The sequence below is a fragment of the Lonchura striata genome, chromosome 6 (assembly GCF_046129695.1).
Source record: "Lonchura striata isolate bLonStr1 chromosome 6, bLonStr1.mat, whole genome shotgun sequence".
Lineage (NCBI taxonomy): Eukaryota > Metazoa > Chordata > Aves > Passeriformes > Estrildidae > Lonchura > Lonchura striata.
The window spans coordinates 59,744,965-59,771,353 of NC_134608.1; the positions used below are offsets into that span (position 1 = coordinate 59,744,965).

General features: G+C 41.0%; 1 protein-coding gene across 3 annotated transcripts in view; it reads right to left on the bottom strand.

The window, feature by feature from the left end:
* Positions 1-26,389, bottom strand: part of KIAA1549L (KIAA1549 like) — a 134,526-nt gene that overhangs the window by 15,288 nt on the left and 92,849 nt on the right. For 2 of the 3 annotated variants that reach the window (XM_031505078.2, XM_031505076.2), the window contains exons 15-19: positions 20,295-20,473; positions 18,517-18,734; positions 13,847-13,976; positions 7,639-7,986; positions 57-154 (exon numbers count right to left, since the gene is read on the bottom strand). In XM_031505078.2, the coding sequence (XP_031360938.2) occupies positions 57-154; positions 7,639-7,986; positions 13,847-13,976; positions 18,517-18,734; positions 20,295-20,473 (973 nt within the window). The remainder of the gene's footprint in view (positions 1-56; positions 155-7,638; positions 7,987-13,846; positions 13,977-18,516; positions 18,735-20,294; positions 20,474-26,389) is intronic. The other variant, XM_031505077.2, reaches the window with a different exon arrangement.

Here is a 26,389-nt window from a genome sequence, read left to right on the forward strand (position 1 = left end):
TTATTATGACAGTGGGTTTTAAAGACCATGCCTAAAGTAAAATAACACATAAATACCTCCTGAGAGAGGCAACAGCCACAGGACCCGTTCTGGGAGGGACAGGAGGGGGAGGAGAACCCATTACCATCTCAGGAAGCTGAGAAAATCTATAAGCCTGCAACAGAGAAAAATAAATATTTTCTGAAACACCAGTAGATCTCAATCAAATTGAAAAACAAACCAAAATCAGAAATTAAATGCTTGCTCTTTGTGCCAGTCAACTGGAAGCTAACTTTTTGTGAACAATAATTGGAATTTACAGTCCTTTGCTGACTTTTGAATGTGGAAGAAAACCTGAAAATTAGCTCAGAGACAAGATGAAGTCTAATTAAAATAAAACATATTAAACATTGTGACATTTGCAACCTGCTGGCAAAGCAGATCTGTTGTGATTATGTGGGACTCAACAAATGCTTTGGATTATGGGGAAAAGACCTGAGTATTTTCACTTTTTCCATGAAAAAAAAGTATTTCAAAGATTCAGAAAGAACCCTCAGAGCAGTGTGTACTGCAGTGAAGCTGCCTGTGAGCAATCAAGTATTTCAACCTCTTCCTTTCAGTCTTCAAGAGATGAAAAGAAAATTTTCCACAAAAAGCCCCAAGTTCTGTAACTTTCCAAAACTGCAGCAAGGGCTCCAAACAGTTCTGGAAAGGCAGACTGATCCAGAGGAACGCCAGGCCCAACCCACAAAATCACAAAATCAAGCAGCTTGCCTGCAGTAATTCTGAATTTCATCTCCAATACATGTGAAGGAGGAGTAATTACGTGCATGAAACCCACAGTACCCAAGAAATAACATGAAGGACAAAATTTTCCTCCTAAATTGTTTGCACTACTACAGATTAGAGGATTTTTCCAAATACACTTAGAGGAATGATATCTCACTAGACGCTGCACTGCATCATGGGTGAGGGTTTTGTTTTCCTATTGGTTTTTGTTTTATGATTTAGTTGTGATTTTTTTTCTCAGTTGTGGTTGGCATGACAATGCTTCAGAACAATGCACGGGAATAAAGATAAAATCAGAGGAATAACAAATAACAAATTTTGGAAAGGCTGACCACTATCAAGACACTGGCATTTTGACAAAAAAAAATGGAGTTCAATGGTGGGACTTTGGCCCCCTAAAAAAGAAGTATCTGGTTTACCCAGAGAAGCTCCTCCATAAACAGCAGTGAAAGTTAAAAGCACATTAAAAGTGGAATGAGTCACACTCTATCTCCTGCCCAGAGCAAGAGCCCACAGGATTTACATGATTATTTCAGACTTACCACCTACATTTAGATTCGAATTTGGCAATATAAATCCCACACTATATATCAGAAAACACTGTCTTTCTGTAATCATCTTGTAAAATTACACATTTAGACCACATTCCAAATGCCTTCATTCTCAAATACCTGCAAAACTAGGTCAACAAAAAAGTAACTTATCAAACTGATTTTTTATGTGTCTCCTAGGGAAAAGCAGTATATACCCAGCATCTTTCTCTGTCCTTTCACTGCTACTCCTTTAAAGCAGGTTAGAAACCCTCAAAGGCATGTCTCCAAAAATAATTTTTTCTTGCATGACACCTACAAATTCTCCTAATATTTACTTTCACCATGCCACCATGATATTTAAAGCATTTCTGCATTTAAGTGGGGAAACAAAAAAGTCTAAAAAGACACTGCTTCATTTCTTAGCCAAGGGTAGGAACTAGTGATTTTTAATGAAAGAACTGTGTGGAAAAAACAAATGTTATTCTCATCAGAGAAAACCTCAGTTATATTTCTCCTGATAGTGCTGGATGTGGAATGGTCTGCAGTGCCTCTTCTGCATCTCAAACTCTGGCAGTGCCCTCACAGGCTGACTGAACTCTCCCTTCTGGCTCCACGAGCCTTTCATCCCACATCTTGCTCTCAGCATGCATTTGTGCCAAGCATGAAATCCTTTTTATTCCCCCTATTTTAAAGGAACAGCACATGAGGTAATGTTCCAGGGTGGAAAGTGACTCCAGACACTGTTTAGCAGGGTAGGCAGAGACTCAGAGGTAGCTTTGGGTTTCCTCTTGCGTGTTGTGCTTTGGAATATGCACATCAAAGGAGGTATTAGGTATTTCAAGGGATCACAGTTTACAAATATGCTGCAACTTGCACTGGAAATTTTGGGGAAAAAAGTAAAATAGAAAACCTAAGCCTTTATTTTGCTGCTTACACGGGAGATGAACAATTTTGAGTGAGTGGCAATATTTTGCTAATGGCTGGGCAGAGAGAATCTTGTTAAAGTGAAAAATCCTGTAAAAAGATCTGCTCCACCACGCTGAGGAAATGTTTGTCCAGAGGGGACAGGAGTCACCCTCGTCGTCCTGAGCTGCCACACACACCAACATGGTTGTGGGAGGGAATTTCAGTGAAATTTCCAGAGATTCTCTAATGGTTTGGGGCATTAGTGTTTTCCTGCAGGAAACATATGAATGGGAAAAAAGAGTTCAGAAGCAAAATGAAATCAAATTTTTACCACAGATGCCTATTAAAGATTTTTATGAGCCTTTAGGCTCTTGGCCAACCAGCATGATTGTAGAATTAAAGTCACTTCACCACTGTGAAACGAGTCAGAGAGGAAAACAACAAACAAAAACCACAACCCAGCTGATTTCACAGATTTGCCTAATTTTACTCTTCAAAATATATTTATCTTTTTTAAATGATCTCTTGGATTTTAGCAAAAAAAAAAAAAAAAACAAAAAAAAACCCCAAAAAAACCAACCAGACAAAAACAAACAAATGAATGAAAAGCCCAAAGAGAACAAAAGACAAAAATCTTAAGAAGGAAAACATCCTGCATGGGTTCCAAAATCTATTTTTTGAAAAAAGACAATGTGTGTAATAAAAAGGCTATAACAATCAGGCAGAAGTAATCCCACTTAAGATCCAGGACAGACTGCAGAGGTAGCAGAATGCAGATCCCATGCCACCCTTTCAGTAAGAATGCCAATGAAGGAGTCTTCTGTGGCTAGAACACTGACAATTGAAAAAGCAAATAGAAAAAAATTAATTTTAAAAAGTAGGAATTGCATTTTAACAGCCATTGGGCCAAGGACCATAAATTCTCTGGAGGATAAAGTCCAGCCAACCAGGAGAAACCTGCACCATTGTCTGCCACAACCCACGACAGCCCAAGGTACCACCTGTCAGGATACAGGAAAGAAAAATCCTAGAATGGTTTGGAAGAGACCTTAAAGGTTATCTAGGCCCCAGCCCCTTCCAACAGGCAGGAACTCCTTCCACTAGACCAGGTTGTTCAAAGCCCCATCAAGCCTGGCCTTGAATACTTCCATGATGGGCCATACACAGCTTTTTGGGGAGCCTACTCCAGTACCTCACCACCCTCACAGTACAGAATGCCTTGCCCATACCTAATCTAACCCTGTCCTCTGTCAGCTCAAAGTCATTCCCACTTGTCCTATCACTCCATAGCCTTGTAAAAAGCCCCTCTCTAGCTCTCTTGTAGCTCCTTTAGGTGCTGGAAGGTGCTCTAAGGCCTCCCTGGAGTTGTCTCGTCTCCAGGCTGAACAATCCCAAGTCTCTCAGCCTGTGTTCATAGGCCAAAGCAGAAACCTTGCAGTTAGTTTTAAGACTACATTTCCCTAGTTCAAATATTTAAATATTTTTACTGCCTTCCACTTACAGATTGGTCCTGGGTGAAAGTATTCTATGTTGCCTTCTAATTATAGAAATATCCATCTTCTTACATCTCATAGGAATTACAAGACCAGCATCCTTGTTAACTCATTCAATGATTTATCTTGTTTATTCATCCAGGAATAATGCAAATTCATTGATTTGGCTTTGCCTTTATAGCTGTCCTGTTTCATACTAAGCAGCTGTTATTGAAAGTAGCTGAATTTTGAATGAATTATTAAACACCTGAATCCCCTGCTAAATGAAGGGGAGCTCTGAGGCAGGAATACTTTACCAGCCACTCAGGCTGTAAGTGCTGGGCATCAGTGCCTGTTTGTGGTGCTGGGTCTCACCTTGGGACCCAGAGCTCTCTTATTCTGACTCCTCTTTCCAGAGTACTAAAGAGGAGAGATGGGTGCTGGTCCAGCCTTGTGATGGAGAGGGTTTTCTTCTCTGGTCCCAGCTCTCACTTGACTCAGCTGAGCAAATTTCCAAAGCAAACTTCCAAACATGATCAACCAAGGCACGGAGCTGGCAGTCCGGCTGGTATCACACATTCAACCCTTTAACTCCATCCTCCAGTCATAGCACACCAGCTGGGTGCCAAGGACTCAGCCAAGTGTTACTCATCATGTCTTGAAAGCTCCAGAACAACAGGGAGAGTTTGCATTTCACTGGCTTTCCTTTGCCAGGAGAAGGCATGAGCTCCATGTGAAGGAATCCTCTTTCCACAGGTCCCCCAAGGGGCAGGTTGGTAAACAGGCATTCCCTCACCAGAGCTACAGATAATTTCAGTATTAATAGCAGCATGTATAGAAAACCCCAACCAAACAAATAAAAAACACAGAGAAGATATCAAAAGGGAGAAGAAAATGGAAAAGGAAAAAAAAAGTGGGCACACTCTGGAGAGATACACAAATGTTTAATGGTGGGAATAGCCACAAAGTTGACTACAAAAAATTAAAGATCCACGATTTGGAGGACACCTGAAGCAACACAGAATTAAAGAGTGGCTCTGGACCCCTCTGCACTTGTTGCATCTAAGATGACAAAATGCCCTTGAATTTTCAAAGATGAAATTTTCATTTTCAAAATGCACAATGCTTTGAATTGTAACAGCATTGTTGATGTTGACTTCTAATTGCCACTAAGAATTGAATTTTAAGAAAGGGAAAATATTACTAATTCTTGGTTTACAGAGGTAACAAACATGCCAGTGCACAGGTACCTCTCATCCCCAAAGCTGGGGATATTTTCAATTCCAACCCTCTATTCCCATGAGAACAAACCAGAAAATGGGGTGGTTGAAGCACAGTGCATATTTGTGAAACTGATATGCAGAAAACTATAAATTACCAGCCCTTATGCAAAGCCCAGCAGTCTGTGCCTATCTTCATCTGTGGCAATCAACTATCTCCAGGGAACTTAACTCTGTCTTCAGATTGCCAGAAAGATAAGCAAAAGGTCCCTAACAGGCAGATGATTTAGGAGAGTAATAAGTCTTAGAAAGACAACAGTGAATCATTCACCATGAAAAGAATGGCTACTATACTTTTTTTCAAAAACTTCTCACCATATAATATTTTAAATTTCATTTTAGAAAGATTCTTTGAAGTGTTGAGGTCATCTGACTCCCCATTAGCTGTCTCTTAAGTTTTAAATCGAATTCTGACCATAAAATATGATTATATGCTGTACGAATTTCATCGGACCAATTTCAAAGTGCCAGAAATAACCTTAGCATGATTTAAATAGCACCAACCTGAGTCTTTGCAGGCAGTGCCACTGGCTTTCAGCTATGTTCAGAATAGTTCAAAAGCATCATCCCTTAATGTATTTTTTATTGTATTAGAATGAATTCATGGTAATTGTTGTTTTGAATTAAGGACAATTTTCTGCATTTTCTTCTTATTCTAGCCAGAGTTAGGGACTCCAAAAAAAAAAAAAATCTGACCAACAAAAGCTTAAAATGAACAATTTATCACATTGGTATTGTTAGACAGGCTATTGCTTATCTGAAAGCAATCACCTCTGGTTTAGATTTGTATCTGACATAAAAGAAAATATATTGTTGAGTTTCATATTACCATGTGTGGGAATTCAGGGGCAGTTCCCCACGTGAGGGAGTGCACAGTGCTAGTGTCACTGCTGTCTAGACACCTACAAAATTCCATTAACAATTTCCACCCTTGGGTTTAAGTTCCTAATTCACGTATTACTTCTGTGAGGTGAGGACGTGTTAGCTGCTGCTTGAGGCTAGGAATGAAGGATAAAGTCAGTTATAAGGTCAACTAAGAGACCTGTGGAATTAAATCTTCTCTAGATTTCTTCTCTAGAGACCCAAGCCATTAGCTGTAAGTGCAAGACTACCAATAACAGCCCACATTTCATGCTGCTCTTCAGTGGTGAACCTCTCCAGTGATGCAGAAGAGCTGCTGTTCCCTACCCAGATGTCACCACAGTAAATCCATAAAACCACATTGCTTCCTAATATGCATTACCTGAGCAGAAGGAGATGTGCAAACATGTTTTGTGTGAGATCTACAGTACTTCACTCTAACAAACTAAAAATGGAGTCATATTTCTCTCTCTACAAGGCTTTTTAAGGATAAACTGTCCAATTAAGAAATAATACCTAAATTATTTTTACTTTTAACTTAATAACTAACTACCTGTGGATCATAATGTGGATGTCTTTACCTAATTACATAATGCTACTTAAATGAAGAAGAAAGTGAAGAAGGACTAGCTTCTGTCTTCAAACTTCTATCTTATTTTAAATATGCTACTATATTCTAAAATTTTAAGCTCTAAGTTTTCTACTATGTGATATTACACACTTCTATTCAAACCACACACTAATAATCTTATTCTATTATTTAATTCTGGAGGCTTTCTCTATGACCTCAGGACAAATGCAGCATTCTCTTAGGGGTCAGTGCCTGTCAGCACAGAAAGCCTAAAATTCTCAGCAGCCAGGGTTCCAACAATTTCAGATCTGTTGAACAGCATGTAGCCTGTTCTTTTAAATCTTAGTACAAATTAGACAGGACAACCTTGCTAAAACAGATACCGAGTCTTTCATGCTGTATGTGTGTGGCTCACTCATCCTCCCAAATGCAAAGTCTAGGCTGGTGTCTAGGCAAGCACATATGTGTATATATATAGATACACATCACCCTACACATACTTATTCTCTGTAAGCATCTGGTTTTAAGCACCTAAATGGGACTACTTTAAAAAAAACCCACATGGTTCAGAACCAAAGCACTGATGGAATCTGTGGTATTTAAATGATCCCGAGATTGTAGAAAGTCTCTGTCTGTCAGCCCCGCTGCCAAAGCAGAAGCCATAATTGGTCTGTGCTGGTTTCCAGGTTGTTTATTCTGTTTATCTCTAACATGTTCTGCTGCCCTGCCCAGCTCTGTCCTGCAGGGCAGCGTGTGGGGCTCTGCCCTCAGTGGGATGTTACAAACATTAAATACCAGAAACTCCCTGGGCTGGATTTACAAGAACGTGCCAATATCTGTCACCTACGTTGGACAGTGTGTCCCCAGCCTGAACCAACAGAAAAATGCCAACACCACAGTGAAACATGGAGGGCATGAAGAAGGAGAAAAAGGACAAGGCACACCCAATTTCCTCCATCTTGTCCCCTTTGGACCCCTAATCTAGAATCCTAAAATTCTACTTTTGCACCCGTGCCACACTTAATTATTACTGATATCAAACACTCAGAGCTTGTAATTCATCCTGTAAGATTGAAAACTCTTTTCCATGGCCAGAGATCACAGCCAGTGTCTCTGGGGGCTCTGTCCAGGGGGGTTCCTGACCCCTGCCAGGGTCCCAGACCTGCCAGGGCAGCCAGAGGGAAGCCCTGGATTCCCACAAAGCACCTTTGTGGCGCTACAGCGCGGCGAGGGGAAGCTGCACTTACGGGCCTTGGCAAGCTGTACTGGTACATCTCTGGCCGGTAGGTGGGCACCCACTGCACGCCCGCCCGCGGCCGGCTCATGGTGCCGGGGGCACTGGTCACCACCTCGGAGTAGGGCAGGTGTGGGGCCGAGCCGTAGGCGTCCTGCCGGGGCTGGCCGCCGTGGCCAGCAGAGGCCAGGCTGAAGGCCTCCTCCAGCAGCATGTGCATCTGCTGCCGCACCTCGTCGATGGACGGCTGCGAGCTCAGCGTCGACGTCTCCGAGTGGCCCTTGGCCTGCCGGGCCCTGCCGTAGTTCCGCGGCTCGTTGACGCGGTCAACGTTTGTTTCTTCTATAATTTCGGGCTCGGTCTGGTGGGGGGGAAGAAAAGTGTGCATCAAAGGCTTGGCAAGACGGCGCTCGTGCCGCTTCGACATTCGTAAACACAGATGTAACACACACAAATCGGGAATTGTGACAATGGGGATGTGTGGGAAATGGAAAAAGAGAAACTTCCACAGATACCTTCCACAGGAGGGTTTGATGTGCAACCTTGGAAGAAGCCTGCATTGATATAAAAATAAAATACACAGACGTGTCACTATAGGACACGTGAAAGCACGACGCGAGCCACCTGCTATTTGCAAGGTAAAGAAGGAAGTTTATTCTCTGACTCCAACTTTTATACTTTCCCAAAGGTGACATTGGATTGGAGAGTGAATGAGCCACCTCTTCAAAGACATTGGACAAACCACTAGTACATCAAGTTTGTCCAGCCCCATAAAAGAATGTAAACAATATGTTGTTTACAGAAATTGTGTGGGAAAGTTCTCCAACAGAATGTAAACTCAGAAGGCTTTAGAAAGTCTTAAGAATCAGGGTGACACAGACGTTAAGCAGAAAAATCAAACTTCTGTTTCTATAGTTGCAAAAATATGCCTTAAGTAAGTCAGCTCTGTATTAATAAGATGAAGGGTTTATAAGGTAAAGGGTTTCCAATGTAGGGGTGTGATTGTATAGAGCAAGCTGAGAGTTTAGATGTTATAACAGAAGCATCTGTGTGTACATGTAATAGTAGCCCATTGGATAAAAGTATCTGCATTGCAGTAGAATTAAGTAAAGGTGATAAGATAGAAAAGCAAAATAAACTTTGTGGCAACTGTCCATTGCATCAAAAAGTTATATATTGTCTTGTAACAAAGAACTTTTGACTACACTTGAGCTATGGCTGACAGCTTGCTCTCATAAATCTCACGGCCCTTGAGACTGATGTTTATCCGAGCAATAAATCACTTTTAGTCCAACTGTGGTCCCATCCCTTTAATTAGAGCAGCCATAATAATATAGACACACAACAAATATTGGAAAGAAATCATACGATGCAGGGGAGTATAATAGTCTTTTATATTCCTCACTGTTTGCTGGGAAAAGTAGCAGGGACACTGCAGCAGATTAAGCTGTCAATGACTCACTTAAAAACAATTGGAATTAATGTTTGAATTCTTGTCTTAATTATGTTATCAATGACAGTGCAGCTGTGCCAGGAAGAGTATGGTTCCCTAAATAGTGCCATCACTGTGAAGGACCCCTTACAAGGGACAGATTATTACAGCTAGAGAGACTGAAATTCCTTTGTTCAGGCTCTCACATTAAGATTTCTGCAGAACTAAAGTTTAGGAGTTTTTCTGAACTTCCACAATGACACCAGAAGTTCAAGCCTGCCCTTTGCAGAGAACACCCTGGCGCAGCTCAGGGGTCTTACCCAGCCCCCAAACAGGAGTTACAGGTATTTATGCAAAGTTAACTTGGGAACAGGGAATGAAGCACATTCTCCAACGAGCAGAAGTGCTTGGGCAGTTTGGCTTGAAGGGTTACTCCTAGGCTGATTCCTAGGATCTGTACAGATAAGTACAAACAGAAATCTTCTCTTTGGGGTTTTTTTTGACTATAACTCCATGACAGAAATTAATCATCACATTGCAAGAAGCTGAAAGTGGAATACTCCACTTCATCTGCCATTTGTAAGAAGAATTTTACAGCCCAGAGTTTTAAAAACATATGCTTTAAACCAGCAACTAATCCCTTATAATTCTTTAAATACCTGTAAAATGCATTGACTGTGACGGATAACTGGGATGAGCAATAGGATGTGTGCCTCCTTCTATATATAGCATGTGGTTAGAAACTGTGCTAGTGTTTAAAATAGCCATAAATAAAAGAATACAGCAGGATGTTCTTGTTAAAAATTCCAACAGTATCCTGATCATTTCAGTGTTCTGTAGCTCCTAGTGTAGCATATTTTTTCCCCCTGTAATAGTGCTTTTCTACACCTGAATAGATAAGCAACTGCGTCCCTAAGATTTTGCAAGCTATAGGACAATCGTAAAATACATTTATTCCTTTTCGGAGGGAAATATCAAACTGGTGTTCTTCTTCTGTTGTCAGCCTCTCAGAAAAGAGTCACACTGGTAGTGAAAACTGATAATAAATCTAAGTAAAACATTAATTTCCTTTCTCTATTTTAAGTATAGCTATATTTTGTATTGAATGAAAGTATGGCAGTAAAAAAAGAAGAGAAAAATTAAGATAAAAGTTAAACATTTTCACATTAGAATTTAACCATAACTTACATAGTCATGGTAATACAGTATATTATCTAAATTCAAAACCACACACTGAAATTCAAGCTTCCCAAGTGGTACACACATCAGACTGGGGGGAAGGGGAATGCAACTGCACCAAATGATCTTAAATGGAAAAACTTTGTAGGAAATCTTCAACTAAAAATTCTTCCATAATTTCATTCTTTCATTTTGATTCCACTGGTGTTTGTGTTGCTACAATAAATAAAAATCAGACACGTTTTAGAAAGCTGACTATAAAATGCAATGGTAGTTTGTGTAAGTGCAGCCAAAGAGCCCCTAAAATCATAATGTCCTGACTGGATGATTAATAACCATGGCTCTTCTATTTGCTCATGCTTGCAAAAATGTGAGTGGAAACCCACATAGACCTATTAGTGCCCAATGCTGAAATAAATCAGGTTATCTGCTACAACTTACTGGTGAAGCCATTAGACCCCCACAGAATATTTAAAATATATCACGTGTATACAAGATTAGTATTAGCAGCCAAAGTTAAGGCAGCTTTGATTTATCAATATAAAACCTGACATGAAGATTTTGGAGAAAAGTAATAATCATTTCTTTTCCTCATGTTTTAAAATCTATTTCAATTCATCCTATCACTTTCTGAGTGCTATTTGTTATTTTGTTATCCTATCAACTGAAACACGTAGCTATCATAAATAGAGGCCACCATTACATAACATCATACACAGTTACTGTACAATAGAAGGAACTAGAGGTATATGAAGAAAAAAATAAAACCCTGCAGTGAGAGACAGACTTTCTAGACCTCTTGAATAATTCTGCTGCTGCAACTTTATCAGAAAAATTCTTAATGGGAACGTTAATCTATAACCTTTGGGATGCATTGCATTAATTTAGCCATATCAACAAAATTCTGTCCATGAATTCTTTTGCATACTGATTTCTTAGAAGTGTATAATAAGGTAGTTTTCTTCCTTTTAAGGCAAAAGCAGCCTAAATATTTTCTGGCGTGGTATAAATCTCATTAGAGCAGTATAGAGATTCTAGTGTCTTTTGTTATGGCATTTACTTTACACACAGTTGTTCATGAACTTGTTGAAAATAATAAACATGTTAATAAAGTCTCCTGAATCTAGTTCCTAGTTGAAGGTGATGATAGTAAAAGCTGTTGAGATTCTTTAAAATGGAAAGCTAGATATTGTTCAATAATGTTTCATTTATAAAAGAATTAAGGCAAATTATATATAGGCAAATAATATACCGAGAACATCAAGCAGTAGAATGTACACTCCAAAGTAATACTAAAAGCTACATATTCCATATGGACAAATGTAAAATATTATATCTTTATCTTCATGTCTTTACCAGTTTTTAGCTCTGAGAAACAGAACCATGATTCAGAGAAATATCACAAAAATTAATTATAGAGAATGAAGTATTTTTAGAAAAGTATGAATGAAGTATTTTAGAAAACCATTTAGAAATTTGTTATTGAAAGGAAACCTTGTGGTTGTGCACATGAGTGAGGAATTCTTAAGGAGTTTTCTTGAAGAATCTAGGAGATCTTAATCTCTTTTCTTTAAAAATAAAAGCATTATTATTGTTAGGAAGAAAAACCTCAAAACATAACCTGTGTATACTGGTAACAGCTCAAATTGCCCCCACAACGTTCTATGCTGTAAAAAAAGTCTCCTGACATGAAGGCAATATAAACTATTTGATTCATAAATTGAATTCTTTGGCACTGCTTATAAAATGCAGGTTCCACTATTCTTTGGCAGGACTTGCTGCTAAATAACATGCTGGGAGGAAGAGGTTGGCAGCAGTCTGAGAAGGCTGGAAGATTTAACATGACAAATCAGATGTCAAAAATGGGTACTGGGTGTCGCTGTGTGAAACAGAAAGGGCACAAGAGTCAACACTGAAAGCAGCCCTTTCTCACCCATTTTCAGAGGTCAGATTTCCAGAGGTGTTTAGCTGGTGAGATCCATGAATTCCATGGATGCAGCCATCAGTGGTATCCTGGGAGATGGAGCCTGTCAGACACAGCTCCAAGGAGCCTCGAGCAGGAGTGGGGGACCAGCCCACGCTGCAGGCTCAGGCTTGGCAGCTAAATTTCAATATCCTGTCCCACTTCCCAGCAGAATTTCTGTGCTTTCAGATGGGAAATGCATTCAGAGCTGGAAGAGGTGCACTGCAGTGAATCTGCAGTGCATTGGGCAGAGGGATTTTATGTAACTTAGTAAAGCACTGTGCCAGGGACAGGTCGCCCAACTGCAGCACCAAAGGAAAGGCAAAAGCAATTTCTTCTGTTGTGTGCACACATCTCAGAGCTTCTAATTACTCTGAGAACCTTTCAGAATCTGCAGAAGCTCATTAATCTACTTCCAAGGTTTTTAACAAATTTTATTTAAAATATGGTTTATATATAGCATACACAATATATTGAAATATATTTTTAAAATCTGCTGCTGTGCCTGCTCCCAGAATGTTTTCAACACTGATTTCCAGGGAAATATCCCTTGTGAAAAACTAGCTTTTATTAGCATAGCATTGGCATCCTAATTGCTCAGAAAGCAGTGTACCAGTCAGCCCACTCACATGGCCCCACATGACTCCTGCAGTCTGATGGGAAGTGTCCAAATGCAGGGAATCATTTCAGAAATCTGACAACTACAACCTCTCCTGAAGAATTTTGTAGAAGGTTTAAACTTTCCTGAACACAGTCCCCCAACTTTGGTACTTTCTTCTTTCTTTCTCCTTGCTAAATACACATTCCTGGCAGAGAGAGGGTTAAAAATTAAACACCACCACCCCCCCCGCCCCCCAAAAAGAAAAATATTTTTCACCTACAATGTTTAGAGGATGGGCAACCACAGGTGAACTTCCTTGTTTTCCAGAATGTTTAGACCCTCTCTAGGGACTGATCTTTAGGGCTGAGCTATAGCAGTTTGGACACGTGACAGAGGATTGAAAAACTCAACATTTCCCCACTGTGGGGCTATTTTTAATCCTCCTTCTGGGTTCACACGGTGTCAACTTGCACCCAGTGTTTGTTCAGACTGCACAAGACAACTCCTCTGCCTTGTGCTGGCTGCATGAGCTCCTTGGACCAGAAAGAAACATCCCCTCTGGCTGGGTTTGACATTTACCTGCACAAAACTCTCCCAGTTCTGATGGGAGCAAGAGGAAAATACCTATCCCTAGAGGATTTCCACAAAACACTGACATTGGGACTTAGGTGAAAATCCCAGAAGTTGACTGTTCATTCTTCTCAATCAAGAGGCTGTTCTTCAGAACAAACAAAGGATTTTAAGTGCAATGAAGAAAGCTCACTGTCAAGTAGCCACACACTTAGAAGAACTACCTACATTCAAAATTTAATATTTTGGTAAATAATGGGGTTTGGGCAAACATTTTGTTTGCATTTCAGACTGTAAAATTATGTAGAGTGATAAAGTACATGAAAGAGTCTGAGCTTTTTTCAGGATGCTGAGTGCACATAAACTCCTGTAACACTAAATATCTCAAGTCTTGTGGCTTGTCAATAGTTCCTTGGGTTTAGGAGCAAGTTCAGACTGGGATGAGCAATTTCTCTGCCCATAGCCAATGAACTTACATCATATCCACTGTTCCGGATGCCACGCCTCGGCCTTTCTCGAGTCACCAGGAGATCCATCTCAGTTTCCCCTGGGCTGGGACTGTTCAGGGACTGCCTGCTTCTGTACACTGAGTTCTTCAGTGGCTGCCTAGAAAACACAAAATGAGAAAATAGAAAAACAAAATTAAAAAAAAAAAAGACAGGAAGAACTTGTCAATATTCACCTTTATTTTAAAATTATGGTGTTCATAAAAATGCCACTTTGTTACAAAATATTCTTTCTATTCTTTCTACATATATGAAGTGCTAGAAGTCAATAACTGTATTAAGAGATGATTAACAGTTTTTTTATGGTTTAAGGAAAATAAAAGTTACATAAAAGACACGGACATTGTATGTGGGAGCTTGTCAGATGAAATATGTCCAAAGAAGATATCAGGACTCCTTTAACTTCAGCTGATATGATTCAAACTCATTAAAAAAAAAAAAAAAAACATATAAAAAATAACAGGATCTCCCACACACACAGATGGGGAGCAGAGATTTTGGTTGCTGATCCTGAGCAATGAGACGGAAGCAGAAAAATGCTCCACTGAAACAAACCCCCAGCAAAGGGAAGAGCCACAGCAGTGGGAGGAAACTGCTTGCAAGATGCTGGTTTTAAATAGCCAGTTTGATAACTGGCCACAGCTTTCTCAGAGGGCTGTGCTTCCTGCTGCTCCACTGGGACAAGGTGCTGCTCATCCCTGGGCACTGAGCTTCCACTGCTGGCTGCTCCAAACCAAGGGGAAGCAAATGGAATAGAAAGGCAGAATAAAACTGAATACCCAAAATACCCAGTAATCTCTCCAACAAAACCATTTCTGCGCTTGTTGCTGGTTATACGAAAATAAATGCAGCATCCCTCTGTGAAATACAGAGCATATCTGTACATATCTGCAGGAGGGTTTACCAAATGGTGGTACAGGAACTTTATGTTTCATCAAGCTGCATGTTTTAAGAAGGCTACTTCAACACCAGCAGAGTTCTGAGTTGTTCTCATACTGTATCAGGCCATTAACTCATTTTGTTGCACTCTCCAGAGGAGCACCGGTCCTGGAGCAGATCAGTAACAGATGAAATAATGGCATGGCAGCTTCATTTATTAACACAGCAATTACACTGCTAGAGCCTGATACAAAGTTATCTTTGCCTAGCAATGCTATTTTTCTGCCTTGTGCCATTACTCCATTCAGAATATTAAAATTAGATCAGGTCATCTAACATGTCTCTGTGCTGCTTATTTTACACAGAGGACCTGCCAATGCTCATAGTGAGGACAAGGTGCACTATTATGTCTGAAGTCACACTTTCAAGTCACTCCATGGTTTAACATCTCAAGAACATCAATGAAATGAACAGACAAAACAGTCCAAATTAATTCACTGATAAATAATTCTTCAGTTATTCCAGATCTTGTTAACAGCACTTTTTGCCTTGACAGGTTAGAGCAGCAGAAACTGGTTTGCAGGAATCCAGAAAGTAGGACATTTACATGATCAGACAGGATAAAAGGTAGGACAAAAAAAAACAATTTCACGCTTCTGATTAAATAAATTACTCAGGCATGTATTTAGTTTTAAGGCAACTTTCCAAAACTTCTGTGTGACCTTTGATCACAAATCACCATGCTCATGTTTGAAAGTCCCAAATACACTGTTAAAGCAGAAGGCAAGCAGAGCTTTCGGAATAAGTTGCCCCCACAAAAATAAAACTGAATAAATTCTTTCTTCCTATATGGTTTTTCTCTGACTATACCATTGATATTACCAGAAAACAGGGTTATGCACAGGGTAATCAGATCTGACAATCATCATCTTCTTACATCAAAGGTCTCCAAAAGTTCATATGTTTTACAATAAGTCAAAAAATACTTAGTTGAGGCAGTTGTGATATATTTTCTAAGGGATTCAAACATATAGCTCTGTAAAACATGCAGATTCTTGACCTGATTACAAACTATTAAAGAAAATCCAAGAATAGTGCATATCATCAGTAGGCTCTTAAAAATTACCTTGAGATTGCCAATTACCTCATGGAAGAGAGTTTTACTAATGAGAAAGGAGGTATGAACAGGAACAACTGGCATTCAAATGGGTTAGGAAGTGCCTTCTGGGAACACAGCTGGAATGCTTTAAAACATGAGGACTGAAAGGTACCTAGAGCACAAACTCTTTGTTCAGGAAAAAATTAAATCATTTAGCAGCAATGCTTTGTAAATCACTTTTAAATACAATTTAAAATTAATTCAAAATATAAATGTAATCTTAAGTAATCAACTGCATCCCTATTTTCTGATATGTTTTGGAAGTGCTCTAACAATGTGATTTAAGTTAGAAGAATATATACAAAACAGAAAAGAGTAGAATAGACCTTTTCCCTAGAAACTTTGAAATCTTTGACTTAGTTCTTAGTGCTATCATTTTAAAAATTGCAATTTTTTTGAAGTTTTAATTGCTGTAAAAATGATTCAAAACAGAAAAAGATAGAAATCAATTTTTTAATTATATGCTTACCCAGACTACTTTTAAAGCAATTTTATTTCATTACAGAAATGCAATTGTGTTGATTCATTTATAGCCAAACCCCACATAGCATTGTAGTATTTTCCAAGGTTTTCCTCCAGCAGTGTAAATTTTAGCCATCTTATTTTTGTTAGAAAAATAATTGTCATGTGTGTTGCAGCAAATCAAATTCAGTTCCTGGTTTTACTGTGGAAATTTTAGCACAGAATTCAGAACTCTGTTTGTAAACATCTGCAGCACCTATAAAGTTCATTAAGTGTTCTGTCTTCACAGAAAGTGCATCAGAAGTGATTCTCTCTCCTCATGTGGGGATACAGATAATACATTTAACAAGTGCAGCAGCCAGCCTTTCATGGTGCAGCTGGAATCATTGGAATCATTCCTCCACTGGAGCTTACCTGCCTCCCAGCATTTTTATGTCAGCCAGGGATCACTGTCTCAAATAAACTGTGGCAAATTTACACAACCCATTAGAAAACACACAGGAAAAAAAAAAGCATATGGGATCTTCCACACACGGGCATGTGAGCAAACATCAGTGCATTTAACAAAAAGCTCGTGGCTGTGCTAAAGCTTCAGTTCAATGTTTTAAACACTTCTTGTGAGCCAGGTGACACATCATGAGCATCCAAATTAATGCCTCAATCAGTCACAGCCACACCAGTGTGCTGAGGGAATGTTCCAGCTCCCTGGACTAAATGCATTCCTCAACAAGGGTTCCCAGTGCTCTGTCTGCACCTCCTGGACAGAGTGTGCAGAGCAGGGCTCCCATGTAAGGACAGGCTCCATTTCTTACCTTCTTGGTGCACAATAAATTGGAAAACTGCAGAAGGAAATGGTGCCCCAGGACATCCAGTAAGAACATACCCCACAACTGAGTCAGCATCTTTTCTCTTCAGTGACCAGAGCAGCCCTGGCAAACAGCTCTTCCAGGGCAGTATCCCTCAGCCACTGAGCTCTAGATCTACAGAAACACATCTGACCTCAGCTTTTGCCCATATTCTGAGCCAACAATGCTTTTGTAATTCCCATTACAATCTTTTTCATGCCTGTGCCCCAAGGGTAATTCCTGCAGTTGCACTGTGTGCAATGCCTGTGTCACCAGCAATGCTTTGACTGCAGTCCATTCATGCTCATAGGAAAATTTTGGTCTGACCTTCTCTGGAGATGGGATGCAAGATTGCACCTCCAGGTGTGAGGGCCATTTCCAGGGGAAAGGTGCTTCAGTATCCTTTTTTCTCCCTTGGATCAACTGATTTTAGTCCCCGATTACAGTAAGAGCCCTCCTGTGCAAGGTGTAATAGCAAACACACTCTCTGATCATCCTTCATGCCTCCAGAATGTCCAAGGAAGAGGGATCTACACACTGTACTGTTCCTGGGGTAGGACTGGTGTGATCTCCTCTTTCCAATGTGCCCGTTTGTGTTTCAGAGAGCACCAGCAGCCGAGCACCCACCCACGGCAGCAGCTCAGGCACAGCCAGCACCTGCACTGCCCCCTCACTTCTAAAACGGGGTTTTGAATGCTACTGCTATGCCATCCTCAGGAGACAGTGAAGTGTTAATCAAGCAGTGGTAATGTTATACAACATGCCAGCTTCACGTGACAGATGAGCAAATTATGCATTTCTCTGTTAAAGGCACGGGAAAATCACCGAGAACAGGCACACACAACATCTTACAGATGCTATCACTGCAGGATGTACAGGGACAACTCACTGGTTCTGTTCTCATTCCCTCTGCAACAGTTATATTCAGATTAAAGTAATGACAAAAGAGTAACACCACTGCATTTTGAAAAAGAACCAATTCAAATGCTTACTTCCTGCCTAAAGTCTGCTCTGAGTATCACCAATAACACTACCACTTTTTCTGTTTATCTTTCAGAATGACTTACAAGAACTTGCAACAGTCCCTTCCCTTATTCTTTTTCTTTTCACTTGTTTGTTTTTAACCACACCACAGTTTTACCAGAGACTGTTTTCCATGGGCTGTATGAATATTCTTCATACAGCAGAAGGGACCAGTGACCATACAACAAACAACGGCTCATTAAAATGCCCCCTCTGACTCCCAGGACCTGAACTCTCCTCCCAGATGAAGAACTGCAAATAAAAAGTCTCACCTGTTCTTAGGCTCAGCAAATGGCGATGAGACATCTGCATCTGGATCCAAAATGTGGTCAAGTTCTTTCTGGTTTTTCTCATACATCCTTTTTCTGTCTGTCAGCGCCTTGCTATTATCCACCTGTGGGAAATCATAGTAGCCTTTCCTCTTGGCTTTCAGGCGCAGCTTGTTGCGGTAGTGCTCTATATCAGACTTCTGCTTCAAAGCCTTGTTCACCTGAAAGGCAAGAAGATGTTTCAGGGCTGCTGGTGGGCTGGCGACCTCCGAAGGGTCTCGGCAGCGCCTGTCCGATGCGCCGCGTGTGTCGTCCCTCTGGAGCACACCGTGCCATCTGCAAGCAGCGAGGAACTGCAAGTGAACAGAGCCGCTGCATTTTTATGGCTTGGCAGATGGTTAAATAATTTTAGCCTAAAAAACTGTGTACCATTACAACAGTGACTCAGAGACACCCACTGAGGAAAAACACGAGTGGTGTCAGCCAACTGCCGTGACCCAACGCTGCGCGTGCTTCGGGCCACGGCTCACCTGTGAAAACTCTGCTGGGGTACAGAGACATCCCCCTGACTACACAAAACCTTAAATAAGTCATCACTGATGGCTGGGGAAGAACTCTAGTGAAACGTCATCAAATGTTTATTTTGTTCATGCATTTTCTTATGGGCTTCTGTCAGAGAGGAATCTTAAAAAAAAAGGGTGTTTGGTCCATTCTGGTAGAGCTTAGTCCCATGGTTTCTCCTAAGTATTGAAAAAACTTCCCTCCCGCTTCAAACTGCAAGCTACTTGGAAATCAGGGATTTACTTGAGCTTTGTGCTTCCAGAGTCAAATTCTACAGTATTCCTAAACTACAGGAAGTGTGTGTGTGTAAGGGTGCACACAGCACCAGCAGTGTCATCCTGCTGCCTTACAGAAAAGAGAAGCAGAAAACTAAATAAGCCTTTTTCCGAGCTTGGAAGCTACATGGTACATCAGGACTTAAAATGCAAGTATGAAACGGAGCACAACAGGCTGCAATAATCCAGGCCCACATGGGACTTATGCTCTTTTACAGCATCCCTGGCAGCAGCCCTCCCTGCTGATTTTAAACTGGTTTTAGCTGATTACATGATGGTTGCAATGTCAGTTTGTAAACAAGGCACCTCTGTGGCTTGTTCCCATCATGTTCAACTACTTCATAAAAGCCTCAGTCCTTTGTAAATGGACTGGTCTTGATTAAATCTACATCAAAACATGAGCATAAGTATTGCAGTCAAAGCATGCTTTTTGACCAGAATCTGGAGCAGGCATATGTGCCATCCCACTTTTTTCCTTCAAACCAACTGCACCCGTCCTCTGTGCACAGGCTGGAGAGCAGAGCAAGGCCATGGTCCCACTGACCCCTTCTCACTCTGATTGAGATATACTGCTCAGTACAGAAAGATCAACTTGGCATCCAGATTATCTATGCATATTTTCCTACCCAGCCACAGAGTTCACATAGGAAAAGATGTTATTCTGCTTTCTGCCTTCATTACTCACTTTTTTAAATAGGAGAGAGGGACACTGGGAGGGTAGGAATATAGAAAATCACCTCTTCCAAGGTCACAGGCACTCACAGGTGCATTGTGAAACAGCAGATCTTAAATTCTCAGGTCTCTGAGCCCACGGTGCTAACGGAACTTTATACAGCATTAAGGTGAGAAGCTCCTAGCAGCTCTCAACTCTAACAGGCTTAAAATCATTCCACGTGTGGCTGTAGCCAAGGAAACACCTGGAGACACTTCTCAGCCAGTCCTTACCTCCCCATTGATGATGGCAGACTCCTGGCTCCTCTCTGAAGCAGCATGGACAGCAGGGAGGGCCACGGGTTTGATGGCGATGAGCTGCACCGAGCCCGAGGAGGTGTCAAAGGGGTCCATGGCAGACTTGGCGACATTGTCAAAGAGAATCCCTCCTTCCTCTTCATCACTCACGGCCACTAGAGCACATCAAACTCACTCAGCACAAAGACACAGACATCTCTGCTGCCTGCTCAAGGGGAAATTCAGCAAGCACACACTTTGGATTAATGATGTGCTCAGCGTGCTCGAGGTGCAGGCCTGGGAGATCTTTACACCAGGGGCAAACATCCCATTAGATCACAGGAAACACTATGTATTCAAAGGATTATCTGTCCCTTCCCCAAAAAAGGTTCCAATCCGTGCTAATAAGATGGAAAAAAGGAGAAGAACGACACAGGAAATGGTATGAAAATGACAGGAAAGTTAAAGTAGACGTTTTCCTAGGTTTCATGTGGCACCACACACACACACAGGTGGCCACATGCCAAGGCATCAGTAGCTACACCTGAACAAACCCCAGAGTCCAGCTCTTTTTCTGCCTTATGCTGCAAGAGCAAAGGCATACTCAACATTTTCTAAAATAAGTGGGTTTCTTTTTCAAAATTCTTTAATGCTAAAAATGCCATTTATTAAAATAAAAGCATTTTCTGCTGTGTGTTAAAAATGCTTAAGAAATTGATGGTATCTAATCTTATGTTATTTTTTTGCTTTGCAAGCACTACCTCAGGTCTCTGTGAAGTTAAACTGTTACAATTGCTTAAGAACTAGAAAAAATCTTTAAAATTAAATGGCATGGCAAAGCATCTTTAGTTTTAGATTTCTATACAGATTAATAACTCTCACACATGCAATTGGGTCCTTTTTCCTTCAAATTTTCTTTGCAAACCCGCATCCCTTTGTCAGCTGTTGAATCTGCAAAATCTTACCTACATTTTGAAATGAAAGAATGATACTAAAGCATGAGCACAAATTCTGCAAAGAGATCCTTGCAAACATTTTTGAATAATTATTCTATTAGAAGGAAGAATGCTTGCTCCATCTCCTAGCTGACAGGAGCAGAGATCCTCTGCCTATGAACAAAGTGGTCTGCTCTAAATTTATTTCCTCTGAAAATAAACTCTGGTTTAATATTTAATCACTGCACAAATTACAATGGACTTGTATAAACTCAGCAGTTTAGACAGACAATTATTTTGGTAAGAAAATATTTGACAGCAGTAACATAAACTATGAAGCCACTGAGTAAGCTCATTATCTCTGTCTGTGCTCAGTGTGACTGGAGCTGGCACCACTTGAGCTTCTGAGCAATAGATGGGTTAAATCACTGTGTCATTAAACACTGTCCCTGCATCTCCACACAACTGTCCAAACACCACAGAGGCTTCAGTGGGGCTTGAATGCCCCTGTCCCTCCTGGGGTCGTTCACACACTCCAGATGTGCGTGCGCAGTGGAACGAGCAGCTCGTGAGCCTGGCTCGGTGACAGTGACCCGGATCCAGGGACCACCAGATCACCACAGCAGCAGGACCAGAGAAGGAAGGGATCCTCACTTGGCACTGCCCACACATGCTACAGTGAGTATAAAGGTGAAGTATTGATGCTCTTCTCTGGGGGGATTTTGAAACCCAGTAGCCACAGAGAGCTCAGCAACCTGCAGATGCATGGAGAGTCCCCTCAGACCTTGTTTCAGGAGCAGAAACCAAGAGTTTTTCTCAATGAAAGATAATTCCTCTAGGACTCATTAAAAGAAAGAAAAATTAAGGGTGAAAAGAATCAGAAACCACAGATGATAGCTAATTCTGATGGGGATCACTAACACCACAGAGCACTCTCAGCATCAGCTCACTCAAAGGTGAGCACAACTCCTGCACCTACTGCAGTGCTACCAGCATGGAAATGAGAGCCAAATGGGACTAGAAATTGGAATTTAATTCCGCCTTACCTTAGCATTTGTTCATTTATAATGTAAAAGTAGGTTTTTTTCCCACTGCCCCTTTTTCACTGGTAGGTGATAGAGCCTGTGCTCTGCAGCCCCTGGCACACTGGTTGAATCTGCATTGGCAGGGAACTGCAGCAAGCACTCAGAAATTCATCCTTTGCTCCTTATCCATCTCCTCCCAAGAGAATTTACAGCAACCATTTATGACATGACTGAACCATAACAACCTCCAAACTTTGACAAACAAACCAAAGGAAGTTCAGAGAAATGTTGGAGAAGTCCTGGAGTGTTTGTTTCTGCTGTGTATCCCTGCCCTGGGCCAGTCCACCCAGCCCAGCATCTCGGCTGGGGGAGCAACTGGCCAGCATGGGAAACTTCAGAAAACTGCCCACAAATTCTTTATAGTCACTCACAATAATCACCCTAGCTTATTATAATTGGCAACATAGTTTAAAAGTGATGTTTTTCAATTTCTGTTTCCAAACAGATGCATTCCAGCACTATTGTGGAGTTCTACTCTTGCCTGCACTGTGTGAGCACAGAGTGAGACTCAGAAGCTCAGTGGCAGAAAAGGGCAAACCCAAGCTTAATCACTACTTAACAGCAATTTCTCACCTCTGAAATATCTCCTGCTAGATATCTCATGGCACATGATCCACTGAGGTCACATTACTCCTCCTAATCTTTCTGTGGCTGCAGCACATCTATCCAGAGCAATCACTGACACGGGTCGAGTGCCAGGTGCAGTGAAGAGCAGGGTGGCACTGGGTCCCTGAGGAGCAGCAGCATCCCTGGAGCCCTGTCTCCACAGCACTGCAGCCATCAGAACACGAGGTCTGTCCCAGGGATGCTGCTCTCCCAGCTCCACGCAGCTCGGAGCTGTCCCAGCCCGCAGTGCCAGCTGGTGCTGCTGCCCACTCCTCCTAATCCAGCTGGTCCCATGGAAAAGGGGCTCTGGGACTGCAGCTCTAAAAAATAATTGGCCAGGTGATGTATTCTGGTTTTATCTCATTAATAATATAGAGTTAAAAAAAAAATATATTTTTGCAGCCAAATATTTCAATGAGAGCCACAGAAGATTCCTTGTCTCCTCTCTCTTTCCCTCTCCCTTGTCTTTCCTCCACTCTCACCCATCACAATATGCTGGAATGAAGAAAAAAAGAACTGAAGAACTTGCACCTAAAAAAAAAAAAAAAACCACCAAAAAACTTTAAATTGTCTATGAATCAAGTAATCTTCCAACCAAGCACCTGAAACAAAGATTTGTGCTGTCCTGCTCAGAATCAACCATTTGAAAGATTTTGGAAGCCCTCAGAAAAAGAGAATCAATAGAGAAAAACACAAAGCCAAGACTTGGGAAACACCTGCAAGCAGGTGGGCATGCCCTGCCTTTTCATACATCACTCAATGAAGTATTTTTGAAAGTTTATTTTAGATGAAGAGAAGGCAAACATTGTAACCATACATACAGAAAATTCCTGCAGTTTGACAAAGAGTAAGCAGTGCCACCTATCTAAAAAAGTTCCTTAGGAAAAAGCCCAGGTATCAGTATTTCAAACAGAAATCTGACTCCTGAATATGATTTAATAATGGGGAACTAATTTTCATTATAGAGAAAATATCTATATAAAGAAAAAACAAATAGATGTTTTTCTATATCATTCAAGTCATTCCATCAGTCAGATGACTCTCTCCACAAAGCTACAAACAGGAGCTTTGAGCAATAAAAAACCTATCTGTTTCTGAAGGATTTTATAGGCCTATAAATAAAATACAATTTTCCCAACATTAGTATCTGAACCTATCCAGGACAGAAGTAGCTCTCTGTAAGATATTGCAGTGTAACAAAAAACACACCTGTGTACACACACACCCTTCCAGAATTACACCTACTCTGAGACAGTGCAATGCTAAACCTCTCACAAACAGCACAAATGTTGTATTTTCAGAAGCAGACAGCTTACAGACTAATGGGAGCAGCTCACGATTCCTTCTGGACAGTATTTCCTTGGGTGTGAAGTCTGCTAAATGCATGGTGATGTGCCTGCAGTGTTGCAGTCCTGGCTTTGCCTGGCATCCTGAAGCAGCAGCCAGCTGAGCAGGTCATTTGAGATCTCCACAGTGGTATTTTCAGATTTCCAATGAAACTGTGTACACAGGGTGAGTATTTGTCCCTTAGCTGCTTGTTTGGTTCCCTTTCTGTGAAGGTTTCCTGTTCTTATCAGCAGGAACAAGAATCTCTCTCTGTGGTTATTTCTTCTCCAGCCACATCTGCCTCATCTTTCTAAATACCAAAGCCTTTCAGAAAGAGACCACACATTTCATAATGTTTCCAGTGAATCCAGCAGCCCTTTTTCTTACCTGACGCTTCTGTAATAAGTAGGTGCGTTCACTAATTAAAACAAAATTATTTAACTGACAAGGATGTTGAGCACACAAAGACAGGGAAGACGTGAGAGCCTACAACAGAAGCTTCTTTAACAAAATGGTACCCTAGGAGTTTTAAAAACCTTTGCAAAAATAGTTTTCGAGTTGCACAATAAAACTGTACATTTGTCTTCTTCAGTGCTGACATATTAGTGAAAAATCCCAGCCATCCAGACTGCCACTGGGTCTGATGGCATGAACATCTACATGCTCTTTACACTGCTGCTTGGAAGAAAATTCCTGTCAGACTCCATTAGTGGCAGAGCCAAAGTCATCCAGAGGGGAAGGCAAATGTGAATGAAGAAATATTTAACTGTGTGACCACCTGCAGATCCCAGATCCCTCGGAGATCTGCTGCAACAGGCACCTTAGCAACACAGCATGCAGTATTTTCTTGCCATGAGAACAGCAACCAAAAAGAGTCAAAAAAAAAAAAGAAATTATGTTGAGTAAGTCTGAAGAAAATAATCACCAGCAGGATGCTAGCAGGGTCACATTGCTCTCACTATTTAAAGCAAATAAACAACAAAAACAAGGGTAATGGAAGAAATGGAAACAGTAATGAGAAGAATTAGTCTGTGTCACATAAGCTGAAATCTTGGGAGAAAAGGGAATCAATGTGTAAAGCATCTGTGGAGTTCAATAGCAACTGGTGCTAATGCACAGGATTTCAGCTGAACAGGTGGATTTTGTTTATTCTTTGGTATTTTTACCCCCCTCTGGTTAAACGTAGCAAATTACTCCAAAATGCCTAGGAGTTTGCTGTGAGGTGGTGAAGAATCAGATTAAATCCCCAATTAACAACCTTTTGGGGGCAAATTAAAGTAATGCTTCAGGATGATTAAAAGAGTAGGCTTCTTTTTCTACACCATAAATTCTTCCCAGCACTCTGATTTCTCAGCCTTTCAAAGACACATGCATCATGTCCAAATCTGCACAGTTGTCAGGGCTCCTCTCTGACTGGACAGAGATCTGCCCCAGTTGGCTGTGACCCTCTGGAAGCAGCCCTTTCCATTCTGACTTGTACTTCACCCAGCACAAAAAGGCAGAGGAAGGGTGCTGGATGTTTGCTGGGATCCACCAGCTCCCCCAGCTAACTCTACGTCCAAGCTGCTACAAGACAACGTTGCTGTTGCCATATTTCACTTTATTTTGAGTCCCCACAGACAACTGCTCAGAAATTCAGAAAAACAGGCTCTGATGCTGAGCTGCCACATCAGACAGAGTGAAAACTAGTGGCCCACGCTTCTGTAGAATAAAGGAGGCAATGTATCATAGCCTGGCTGAGTTACATCCAAAAATCCCTTTGATTTTAGCTATACCAATAATACAGACAAGATTTTTCCCATGCTCTTTGCTCCTGTAGACAGCTCTTGCCTGGACAAAAGAAATTATAGTCCTCAAGACTGGTATTTTAAAAAGGAGTGAGGCCCTTGACTGAATGACTCCTGAAAAGTTACATCTGTTTTCAAAGATGTTGTACAAATGATTGGAAAATGAGAAATTGGTCCAGCTGGAGAAGGTTTCTTACACAAAGAAGTTTGACTCTTGGGGAATGTTGCTTGTAAATCACCACTTGTGGTGATGAGGTTTAAGTATAAACCTGAGCTCAACTACACAACTTCTTAACCCAGAAGTTGGGAAGTCATACGCTTCATTGAGAATTGATTGCAAATCACACCTTTTT